The sequence below is a fragment of the Penaeus japonicus genome, unplaced genomic scaffold (genome assembly GCF_977035675.1).
Source record: "Penaeus japonicus unplaced genomic scaffold, GWHDUDI00000001_assembly GWHDUDI00000002, whole genome shotgun sequence".
Taxonomy (NCBI): Eukaryota; Metazoa; Arthropoda; class Malacostraca; order Decapoda; family Penaeidae; genus Penaeus; species Penaeus japonicus.
This window is the reverse complement of record NW_028234404.1, coordinates 6,515,151-6,527,650: the sequence shown is the minus strand read 5'-3', so window position 1 is coordinate 6,527,650 and position 12,500 is coordinate 6,515,151. Positions and strand designations below refer to the sequence as shown.

Sequence of the window (12,500 nt, the reverse complement as noted above, 5' to 3'; positions counted from 1 at the left end):
CGGAGGTCAAGAAGTCGCGCGCACACGCACGCACGCACATACATACAAGACAAAATGGAGATCCTAGCCAAGTCTCTGGCGGCCGCCCCACGACTCCTGACGTTGTGTAAGCCCTGTGCCGCACGCCCTCACACGCCCGCGCCCACGCCCATGCACGAGCTCCACGTGGCCAATGACATCTCCACCTCTTCCTCCACCACTTCCTCCACCACCTCCCTCCAACCCCAACATATTGAGAGTCCCTTTGCTGCCGCTAACAAAACTAACCACATGCTCAAAGGTAGAACTAACAAATACAACTAACGATGCGCTTTTGTTAGGAATTGTGAAAATAGTTAGTGATGTTAACATATTAACATGATGTTGAATTGTTTTTTGTTTTTTTTTATTGATTTGTTGTTTTGATTATTTTTTTTAATTATATTTAATCAATGCATTTATCTATTCACAGGTATATACTCCATATTTTTATTTTTATTGAACTTGTTGCATTTGAAGATGCCAGAATTCATTATATTCTAATGGGAAGAATATTAATCGTATGATAGTTCTTATTTAAAGATTTTTCTTTGATTGAAAGGTGTGTGTGTGTGTGTGTGTGTGTGTGTGTGTGTGTGTGTGTGTGTGTGTGTGTGTGTGTGTGTGTGTGTGTGTGTATTTTCCCCAAGAGATCTTAATGAAAAATATTGATCAAAGATATCAAATTATTGTAGCTTGAAACAGAAATTGTGATTCGTGGAAAAAGGGGAAAACATGTCCTATCTGTTATTGTTGTTGATGTGGATTCCTTGTTGTTTTTGTTGTTTCTTATTGGATGGGTGGTTAAGGAAGATTGGAAGAGGGGGAAGAGGATAGGATAGGATAGGATCGAGGACGAGGTCATAGCAATTAACTTGTTGAATGAATTAATGAGAAAATGGTCATTTGTTCAAGAGAAATATACTTTATTTTCTTTGGTTTGTTCCTAGGATATATGTCTATATATCCGTTTGAATAAATATATCTATATGTGTGTGTGTATTATATATATATATATATATATATATATATATATATATATATATATATATATATATATATATAATATAAACTTCCCTAATTTCCATTTCCAAAAAATGATGAATGAAAATTTTAAACTATTTTTTTTTTAACGTAGCCCCCTCTCTCTCCCCGTCGTGCAGCGTGCAGCACGTGCGCCCAGCAGATCGCGCACGCCTCCAGCTCTCAGCACGTGTGTTCCCCCGCCCACGAAGCCGCGCCGGCCTATTCCAACGGGAACGGCATCGGGAACGGCCGTCGCCTCAACCGCCGCACCGAGCTGGACTTCGAAGAGCTGATGACGCTGCAGATGGCCGGGGACATCGCGCTCATCGACGTCAGGAATCCACAGGAGCTGGAGAAGCACGACGTCATCCCCGGAGCGCTCAACATCCCCCGTGAGTACTCGTGATGACTGCCGTTGCGCTCCCTCGCTCGCTCGCTAGGCGCTTGAGAGGGAGTCTTCGGTTTCTTGGTTTTTCTTCTTCTTTTTTTTTTTCTTCTTTTTTTTTCTTATTTTCTTTTGGGGATTCTTATTTGTTTTTTGTTTTTTGTTGTCCTGGGATTTTTTTTTCTTTCTTTTGGGGATTCTTTTTTTTGTCCTGGGATTTTTTCTTTCTATTTTTATTTTTTTCTTTCTTTTAATTGTACAAATTCAGGCTGTGGGCCATGTCTTGAAATCATAACCAGTGCATAATGAGACGATGATGATGATGATGATGATGATGATGATAAAGATAATGACGGTTAAGATAATAAGTTAAGAGCGACTGGTCTAGATGAACATTTTCAGTCACATTTTCTCGTGATCTGACCAACGCGAACGCACGCTTATCAGATAGTAAGGGAGAGAGGCTGGACTGGGGGAGAGAGGAGGGGGAAAGAGGGGAGAAAGGGGGGAGGGGAGAGGGTGGGAAGGAAGCAGCGTTGCAGCGATCCACAGTCAAGGTCAACTTTTAGTGACTTAGGGGAGAGATAAGTGTAAAAATTATGGTCTTGTGGGTGGTTGGAGAAGGGGGTGGGGGGGGGAGATTAGTGTAGGTAGGGGGGATGGGGGCGGGAGGGGGGGATAGAAGGTAGGATAATAGCTAAAAATCGCCATTTACTTATTCTCTAAACCCCCACAACTATGTTTATAAAACCCCTCAACCCACACGTCTCGCGATAGACCCCGTGAAGGCAAAGAAGAAGTTACGTAACTTCGAGAAACGCGGCGACCATCTGGCGCCCGTTAGATTCGTACCCAGGCTGGTTTTTATTTCGATTATTTTATTATAAGATTGAATTAGATCGTCACCCAAGAGAAGAAGGGAAACAACGATGCACTATTCGAGACGCGGAAGGCACGAGGTAAACAACACGTAAACAACATTGCGAGGAGTTTAAAGCATGGGACTTGAGTAGTTGGGTGGAGGGGGGGAGGGGGGGACAAGGGAGTGAAGGGAGGAAGAGGAGGAGGGGAGGGGAAAGAGAGGGGGAGGACTAAGCAAAAAGGAAGAGGAAGGGAAAGGGAGAAGAAAAAGAAGATAAAAAGTCAAGGGAGAAGGAAAAGCGTAAGGGAGAGCACGAGGGGAATAAGAAGGAAGGAAGGAGGAGGAGAATGAGGGGAATGGAGGGAGGGAAGGTCAAGGGGAAGAGGGGTAGGGGTAGGGGCGGGGGGATGTGTGCAGGGTGCGGCAGGGATGGGCGTCAATATGTTGAATTTCATCACGTTCCTGCAGTCTCTTTCTCTTTGTTTCTTTCTTTCTTCTTCGTCTTCGTCTTCGTCTCCAACTTAGTTTTCTTCTTCTTTATTTTTTTTTTCTCTCTCTCTTTTTCTTTTGTTAACTTTTGATTTCTTTCGTCGATATATTATGACCGTAATAAGGGTAATGATGATGATCTTGATGACGGGAGAGAGAGAGAGAGAGAGAGAGAGAGAGAGAGAGAGAGAGAGAGAGAGAGAGAGAGAGAGAGAGAGAGAGAGAGAGAGAGAGAGAGAGAGAGAGGGGAAGGGAGGGAGAAAAGAAAAGAAGAAGGGAGGGAAGGTCAAGGAAGGAGGAAGGTCCCGATAGATGGATGGAAGATCGTAAAAGAGGGAGGGGGAAAGAGGGAAAGAGGAGTGACGCAGAAGACCTCTCCCCCTCAGCCCTCTTTTCTTGGCGACGGAGAGCGATGTGTAAATATAGTCCATCGAGAATTTTCTTCGAGGTGCCTGCGGGGTGTGACTGCGTGTCGGTTTAGGCTTTTTAGGCGCTCTCCCTCTCTCTTTTTCTCCCTCTCCCTCTCTCTTCTTCTCCCTCTCCCTCTCTCTTCTTCTCCCTCTCCCTCCCTCTTCCTCGCCCTCTCCCTCTCTCTTCCTCGCCCTCTCCCTCTCCCTCTCCCTCTCCCTCTCTCTCCTCTCTCTTCCTCTCTCTTCCTCTCAATCTCTCTCTTCCTCTCTCTAGCTCCTCTCTCTCTCTCTCTTTCTCTTTCTCTCATTCTACCTACCTATCTATCTATCCATCCTTTCTTTCATCCTTTTCTCACAGTCGAGGAAGACTAATCACCCCAATTAATTAAAGTGCCAACTGGGCATTCCCTCTCTCTCGCTCTCCCCCCCTCTCTTCTCCCCTTACCCCCACCTCCGTTCTGGTGTCTGCGAAAGCAAATATATCACCCGTCCCCTTGTGCTTGTACTCCGTGACCTTCGTACGAGAGAGAGAGATGAGAGGGGGGGATGGGGTAGTAGGGCAGGGTGAGAAAGAGAGAGAGGGGGAGGGGGAGGGGGAGAGTGAGAGTAGAGTAGAAAGAGAGGAGGTTGTTGGGAGGGGAGGGGTAGGAGAAGGAGGGGGGAATAAAGGGCGGGGGAGTTGGCGGTAATGATTGCATGATGCAAGCAGAACTTTGGACTCAGTGTGTGGAGGAGGAAGGGAGGAAGGAAGGGGAGTAAAAAGTGGTAGCGGGGGAGGAGGAAGAAGAAGAAGAAGAAGAAGAAGAAGAAGAAGAAGAAGAAGAAGAAGAAGAAGAAGAAGAAGAAGAAGAAGAGGAGGAGGAGGAGGAGGAGAAAGGTTGTCAACGATTCTAAAGAAGAAGTAAAAGTTCTACAAAAAAGAGAGAGGGAGAGAGAGAGAAATAAAGAGAGAATGAGAAAATCATATCAATAGACAAGCAGATGAAAAAAAAAATAAAAAGAGCAAAGCATAAAACCCGAGAGAGAGCAAGAGAGAAAGTAAGTCTCATGCTACTGCTGAGCTTGCAACAAGCGATCAATACAGTACCTCTCTCCCTACGCCCCGCATTGCTTGGGGTCCCACTCGCTGTTATGCAACCGGACCCGGTGACCTTAGGAGTAGGTGAACAAGAGTGATAGGCAGAACAGGGTAGAAAGAAGGAGAGAAGGATAGAAGGGTAGACGGAAGAAATGAGATTTGCTTTTCCGTATTGGTTCATGGTTGGTGTGGGTAGATCTGTTGGAGGGAGGTGGGTGGTGGGTGGTGGGTGAGGGGGTGGGGGAGGGGCGTCAAATAAGGGAGTGAGAGAAGAAGGAGGGGGGGGGGGTGTAGGTTCATTGGTTGGTGTGGGTAGATATGTTGGAGGGAGGTGGGTGGTGGGTGAGGGGGTGGGGGTGCTTGTATGGGGGAGGGGCGTCAAATAAGGGAGTGAGGGAAGGGGAAGGAGGTGGGGGGTAGGTGGCCATGCTATATACATAATGATGAGGATCTTGATGACGATGATGACGGGAGAGAGGGAGGGATGGAGGGAGGGAGGAAGGGAGGGGAGATAGGTAGGGAGTTGGGGATTTCAAGGAAATTCTTAAACCACACGGGTCGATTTTAGTCCGTGGGAGTATCGTGGGTTCGGTACCTTGTACTACTGATACAAAGGGATATTAAAAAAATGGAAGCCCAGAATGTGTGGACGAAAATCAAATGAAAACACTTTTCTTTTTCCTCCAAGATTGCTATGGCCGTGTTTCAGTTCACAGGGGAATGTGTTGATAGAAGATACTGTGAACTTTGATTATCATTATTATTAGTAGTAGTAGTAGTTGTAGTAGTAGTTTTATTACTATTATCTTTATTATTATATATTATCTCTCTCGCTCTCTCTCTCTCTTCTCTCTTCTCTCTCTCTCTCTCTCTCTCTCTCTCTCTCTCTCTACTCTCTCTCTATATATATATATATATATATATATATATATATATATATATATATATATATATATATATATATATATATATTAATTAATGTATTATATCATTGTACAAGTTATCTTCTTGGGATCAATCATTTAAGAATAACCAATTCCATATGTATTACTATTCATGTTACGCAAACAGTAATACAATAATAAGTCGTGCTTGTTACACGGAAGGCATTTGGTTGACTTCGTGCCTCTAAACGACCAGGAAAACTTGTGAGTAAGGAAACCACACCTTTAAGATTGGCCTACCGTCGTCCCTCCAAAGCTGTCGTGACTCTCTCTTCAGATTTGAAATTAAACGGATAATTATCGTGATATCCTTCAATTTTGTGTGTGTGTGTGTGTGTGTGTGTGTGTGTGTGTGTGTGTGTGATATGCGTACATACAAAACAACATGCATGATTAGAGATAGCAAACTACATGCAGTGTGGGTTCAAGCAGTCAAGCGATTGTTTGAGCATCCCAAGGGAATTTTATTTTCAAGTGTGAACTCAATTCTTTTTTTTTCTCATGTTAGTTTTTTTTTTTTAGAATGATCAAATTCTTTAGAAATACATTGAACTAGAAAGAAATATTAGGTCAATAAAAGATAAATAATTCACACGTATAAGAGACCGATTTTTATTTTTTATTTTTATTTTTATTTATTTATTTTTTTTTTTACACCTCGTTTCTTCATTTTTCTAAATTCATTACAGCTTAAAGATGTTTATATTTAGCGAAACGGTATGCAATCAAGAAAGTAATTTATCGATAATTAAGAAACATCGTAAGATAACGGCATCACGTGTACGATAAGGATATTTCGATATATTTTTAAGATATCATTTGTCTGGCGAGATCTGGCAACGGAACATACCCTTCCTGCCATATCCTTCTTGAACCCTTCTACATTCGGACTCTTCTCCCTCCTCTTCTCTCCTCGATTTGTGTCTTCCTCCCCCCTACCCCCTCTCCCTCCCTCCCTCTTTTTCAATCTACGCTACTAACATACCGGTATGTCTCTCTCTACCCCCATACCCTTCTAAATACCTCCCCCTCCTCCTCCTCCTCCTCCTCATCTCCGTCTAACGAACTCTCCTGTCCTCCCATACACCCCTCCCTCTTAGGCCCTCCCCTCCCCTCCCCTCCCTTCCCTTCCCTCTTAGGCCCTCCCTCTCCCCTACCCCTCACCCCTCACCCCTCCTCCCTCCTCCCCACAACTACTCCCATACCCTTGCCCACTTTACCTCCCTCCCTCCGTACCCCCCGTACCCCCCCCCCTCCTTCTCTACATCACGTGTCGACCGTCTTGCACGTGACCACCTTCCACACACGTGAGGGAGTGTGCACGTGACCGGAGCGTAGCAACCAGCGGATTTTGGTCACGTGATGCTACGAAGGGCAAGGGCAGTGGGCACGGAAGGTAGGGGAGGGAGGGAGGGAGGGAGGGAGGGAGGGTGGAAAGGAAGGAAGGAGGGAGGGTGGAAAGGAAGGAGGGAAGGAGGGAGGGTGGAAAGGAAGGAGGGAGGGGGGAAGGAAGGAGGGAGGGTGGGAGGGTGGGAAGGAAGGAGGGAGGGAGGGAGAGAGGGTTGGAAGGAAGGAGGGAGGGAAGGAGGGTGGGAGAATAATAGAGAGGGAAGGAGGGTGGGAAGGAAGGAGGGAGGGTGGGAAGGAGGGAAGGAAGGGTGGGTTGGAAGGAAGGAGGGAGGGAAGGGAGGGTGGAAAGGAAGGAGGGAGGGTGGAAAGGAAGGAGGGAGGGAGGGAGGGGGGGAAGGAAGGAGGGAGGGAGGGAGGGGGGGAAGGAAGGAGGGAGGGAGGGAAGAAAGGGAAGGTAGAGGGGAGGGAAAGGGGGAAGGGTGGGAAGGAGAGAGAGAGGGTTGGAGGAAGGAAAGAGGGAGGGAGGGAGAGGAAGATAGGATAGAGGATTCTGTATGAGAGAGAAAATGATTAGAGACGGGAGGGGGCAGGTAGGGATAATATGAATGGAGGGGAAGGGGGGGGAATAGGGCGAGAATAGAGGGAAGGAGGGAGGGGAAGAGAGGGAGAGGGAGAGGGAAGAATAAAATGAAGGAGGGAGAGAATGATAGAAAGGGAGGGAGGGCTTAACAGCATCGTCAGTATTATTGTCATTGTTATCGTTAATGGTAATGTTTGTTTTATTATTGTTATTGTTTCGTTATTATTACAGCTTTATTATTATTATAATTATTGTCATCATCATCATTATTACCATCACCATCATTATCCTTATACTCGTAGGGAATTTGCTACACGCAGTCCTCCTCTCCACTTCCACTCCCACTCCACTCCACTTCCATTCCACGGCTACTTACTTGGTGGAGTGAGCTTCCGCCTCTTGCCTTTCCCTATTCACATAAAGCTGCTGATTTTTTTTTTCATAAATGTTATATATTTTTTTCTGTTGGTTGGTTCCATTGTAAAAAAAAACGGAAAAAGAATCTAATTACCATCATCATTATTATCGATATTGTTATCATCATCGGTATCATTATTTCCCATGTCTGTTCGCGTACGTCATTTTTTTTTCTTTTTCTTTTTTTTTTTTTTTTTTTTTTTTTTTTTTCAATCTTTTACGGTCGCCGGAAATCCACATTTTACTTAGAATGCCTTTGTACCTCAAGTCATTCGTAGTAAGTAACTTATAAGTAACATTTTTTTTCTTCTAATTATTAAGCAGTTCTATGGAGTGAAAATAAGAATTTAAGGTGGAGGAGGAGGCACAGAGAACGAAAGGGTGGAAACACATATTAAAGAGAGAGAGAGAGAGAGAGAGAGAGAGAGAGAGAGAGAGAATGGGAGGGGGGAGGAGAAGGAGAAAGACGTTGAGAAAGAACGAGAAAGGGAAGGAGAACAAGACAAATGGAAAATGGAAATGCGAAAGAGAAAGAAATGGAGATAGAGAGAACGAAGAAATAAAGAGCGAAAAAGAGTAAGAAAGAGAAAGGAAAATAAAGAAATAATAAAGAGCAAGGGAGAGAGGGCATATTAAACATATGTGTGTGTGTGTGTGTATGTGTGTGTGTGTGTGTGTGTGTGTGTGTGTTTAAGTAGTCCACGTACATACCTGCTGCGGTTTTGGCAGCCCTTCCTAGCGTCACAGTGGCGCCGAGTAGTGACGGGGAGGGGGAGCGGGAGAGGGGAGGGGGAGGGGGGAGGGGGGAAGAGGAGTACGAGTAAGAGAGGGTTGGTTCACCCTCTTCAATTTTCCCTTCACTAGGTGCTACCCCTTCCAGAATATTTTTTTTTTTTTTTTTTTTTTTTTTTTAATCCTGTTTTGTTTTTCTTTTCTTTTCTTCTCTTGCTCTTCTTCTTTTTTTCTCCTTCTTCTCCCGACTTTTAATTCTCTTATTTTAGCAGTGATATACAGATAAATTGCAGAATGTGAGACGATTTGGTTATTTAGCCGGCATGATTTTGACGTCGGCTGTTCTTGAGCCGGCGCGATTCCACACGGGGGGTCGGGGGGTGGGGGGGTGGGGGCATGCAACAGCTGTTTTGCGTTGAGCTTTTGGACGTTTATGGCGATTTTTTCTCCGTGCATAAGGTTGTTTTGGGGGAAAAGAGAGATACGGAGAAGAAGAAGAATGAGAGAAGTAGAAAAAAGAGAGAAAAGAAGGGAAGCAGAAAGAAGAAGAATGAGAAGACGAGTAGAAGAAGATGAAGAATGGGCAAGTAAATAAAAAAGGAGAAGAGGAGGAGATGAGGGAAGGAAAAGGAGAAGGCAAGGGAGAGGAGAGAAAAGAAAGGAAGAGAGAAAGAGATGACCAAATAAGGTGAACGATCTCTCACCAGCCATGGGGAGGGAATGACCTCAGTGCCATGGGCCTCTTCGTCCTTGTCTGCCTCTCTCCTCTTCTGCTTCTTCTTCTTCTTCTTCTCTTCCTCCTCCTTCTTCTTCTTCTTATTCTTCTTCTTCTCTTCCTCCTCCTTCTTCTTCTTCTTCTTCTTCTTCTTCTTCCTCTCTCTCCTCCTTCCTCTTTCCTTCTCTTCCTCTCTCCTCCTCTTCTGCTTTTTCTTCTTCTCCTCCTCCTCCTCCTCCTCCTCCTCCTCCTTCCTCTCTCCTTCCTCGCCCTTCCTCGCCCTTCCTCTCTTCTCCACTTCCTTTTCCTCTTCCTCTCTCCTCCTCCTTCCTCGACCTTTCTCCTTCCCATTCTCCTTCTTCTCACCCCCTCCCTCCCTCATTCCCTTCCCCCATTTCTCCTTTTTGTCCCTCCCTCTCTTTCTCCTTCCTTCCTTCTTTCCCTCCCACCCTTTCTCCTTTCTCCTTCCTCACCCTCTTCCACCCATCCTCCTTCCTCCTCCTCTTCAACCTACCTTCCCGCCCTCTCCTCCCCCTATCCCTCCCCTTCCCCCTCCCTCTTTCTATCTCTACCTATCACTCCATCTCCCGTTTCAATTCTACTGTTTGTTTGTTTGATTGCTTGTTTTACCACTTCTTTTACTTGGCACGGGGTCACCGGGTACGACGCTGACCCCTTGGCTCTTCCGTTCGTCCTTCTCTCCCCTTCTTTCAACCCTCCCTCCCCCCTCCCCCCTCCTCCCCCTCCACTACTAAGCGCTGTGTTGTAGGGCGCATGGTGGTCTGAATATATTTAGCTTTGTGTGAACGCGCAAGCACACACACCGCATCGCATCATGTGCATGTGACCGCATACACGGGGGCAAGCAGGGTGGGGGAGGGGGAGGGGGGGAGAGGGAAGACAAGGATATACACGTACTCGAAAACAAGTGCACACAAAGATATAGACGCGCACACACGAATACATACATACACAATCACACACACACACACATACATACTCACACACACACACATACATACTCACACACACACACACACACACACACACACACACACACACACTCAAGCACACACACACACACACACACACACACACACACACACACACACACACACACACACACACACACACACACACACACACACACACACACACACACACACACACACACACACACACACACACACACACACACACACACCCCAGTGAATTGCCCAAGGAGAAAGGATTAGCTGAGCCAAGGATAAGGATTAATCGTCGTGGGTCTCAATCCTACCTTATCCTCAGCCCGCAATCCCTCTCGCCTTGCCGTAGTATGTCTGGTTGTCCTTGCTTGCGGGGGGAAGGGGGAGGAGGGGGGAGGAGGAATGCAGTTTTTTTTCTACGGGCTGTTTGCTTGTGTGTCTGTCTTTCAATGGGGGGCGGGGGGGGGGCTAAGTGCTTGACTGCGGTGTGTGTCTGTAGGGCGAGTTTTTTTTGTGTTGGTGTGCATGATAATGTATACATAGAGACACGTGTGTGTGTATGTGTGTGTATTTATGTATGTATGTATGTATGTACTCATGTATGGCCGTATATGCACACAAAATGTATGTATGTATGTAGACGTGAGCCACGTTTCTTCAACGCTTGTGGTCCGAGCCTTGCGTTGCGCCCATCCCTCGTGGGCTTGTTGTGATGCCCGGACATTCGTAGCCACGTCACGCGAGGGGGGGGGGGGGGGAGGAGGTGGAAATAGTACATGAGGGAGAGGGGGGGAGCCGAGAGAAGAGGGTTGGGAAATGGGGGGGAGGGGGGAGGAGGAAGTGGAAATAGTACATGAGGGAGAGGGGGGGAGCCGAGAGAAGAGGGTTGGGAAATGGGGGGGGGAGGGGGAGGGGGAAGGGAACTCGGCCTCGTGCGCACACCTGTGACATTGACGCGCGTGGAAACATCTGCCTCGCGATTGTATTTGTTCTTGGAGTCTCTTCGCAATTATCCGAGCGCGGAAATACGTGTCCGTAAGGTTTGGTTTATAATGGATGTGTGTGTGTGTGTGATCAGGCCTTCGCGGACAAACACACACACACAAACAAACACTTAAACACACACACACAAACAAACACTTAAACACACACACACACACACACACACACACACACACACACACACACACACACACACACACACACACACACACACACACACACACACACACACACACACACATATATAGATAGATAGATAGATAACCGGATAGATAGATAGAAGCGCGCGCTTATGTGTCTGTTTGCCAATGAGTTTGTATGTATGAATGCACGTATGTGTGTGTGTGTGTGTGTGTGTGTGTGTGTGTGTAACATTGCCACCAAGCCATAGATACCGTGAAAACTTTCTTCCATGTTCGCAACAGCTGACCCAGGCAGTCAGAGAGACATCGCTGGAAGGTACTGCGAGCAAACTCTACGCACCCACACTCCCCATTTGGTTATGTTGAGCGGCCCGTCCCTACAAAGCTTGTTGCCTTGAACTCGAGACGGTCAGCTCTCTCCCCGAGTAAGACAGCTTAGGTCCGTAGCAACAGGAGGCCTATAAAACTAAACGGAGGGGATTGTACAGGAGTTTGTTGAACAGATGTACGTGTACGGAATGGGGGGGGCGGGGGGCGAACGGTGGATCTCCGCGGAATGTTGGGGTTGTGAGACCGAGCGTGGCGAGTGGCGCCAGACTGTCGCGCCCCTCCCCCTCTTACTTACCCCCCCCCTCCTCCTCCTCGGTCGCTCGCTGAACCCGCCTCTTTCATAAACCCCTGAAGGTATGGGAGAGTAACAACTGCAATTAGGAGGGAGGGAGAGGGAGAGGGGGGAGAGTGGGGTAGGGAGAGGGAGAGGGAGAGGGAGGAATGGAAGGACGGAGGGAGATGGAAAGGAATAGCAGGTAGAGAGAGAGAGGAACTGAAGGCGAGAGAGAGAGAAAGAGAAAGAGAAAACGAGAGGGAAGAAAGGAAGATAAGAAACGGAAAGAGAAGGAAGGAGACAGAAAGAGGGAAAGAATGAGAGGGTGAAGAGAGAAGCAAAGATAATATAGGGGCGGTCGAGGGTGGGGGGTGGGGGGGGAGTCATCGTATCCATATTCACACGGGGAAAGCGTGTAGTAGGAGAAGGGGTGGGGGGTGGGGGGCGGAGAGAGAGAGAGAACCTGTTACTTCACATATAGAAATAGAGTAAGCGGTTTGGATTATATAAATCATAGGCGGTTTCATATTTTTGTATGGTTGTATGTATGTGTTTTAGCATTCGATGTGTATTGTTTATCATTGCTTCATCCGTTCGAAGGAATGAGGGGGAGATGGGGGTGGGGGGGCTAGAGATACTTTTTTACGGAAATTCATTAGTATTTACATATGTATGTGTATTTTGTAGCGCTACCTACACAAGTGTCTAGGTTGACATACATGTCGGTACAGATTAGATAGTATAGAGCAAGTCGAGATATAGCTACCGATTGAGTGA

General features: G+C 46.6%; 1 protein-coding gene across 5 annotated transcripts in view; it reads left to right on the top strand.

Annotated features, from left to right (window-relative positions):
• LOC122252389 (thiosulfate:glutathione sulfurtransferase) overlaps positions 1–12,500 on the top strand; it is a 69,695-nt gene that overhangs the window by 36,427 nt on the left and 20,768 nt on the right. For 3 of the 5 annotated variants that reach the window (XR_015191813.1, XM_086546222.1, XM_086546217.1), the window contains one exon: positions 1,182–1,436. Coding sequence is in view for 4 of the 5 variants with exons in the window: in XM_086546222.1 (XP_086402348.1) it covers positions 1,182–1,436 (255 nt within the window). In the remaining variant the exon portion in view is untranslated. Of the gene's footprint in view, positions 281–1,181; positions 1,437–12,500 lie in introns of all 5 variants that reach the window. The other 2 variants (XM_086546227.1, XM_086546214.1) reach the window with 2 other exon arrangements.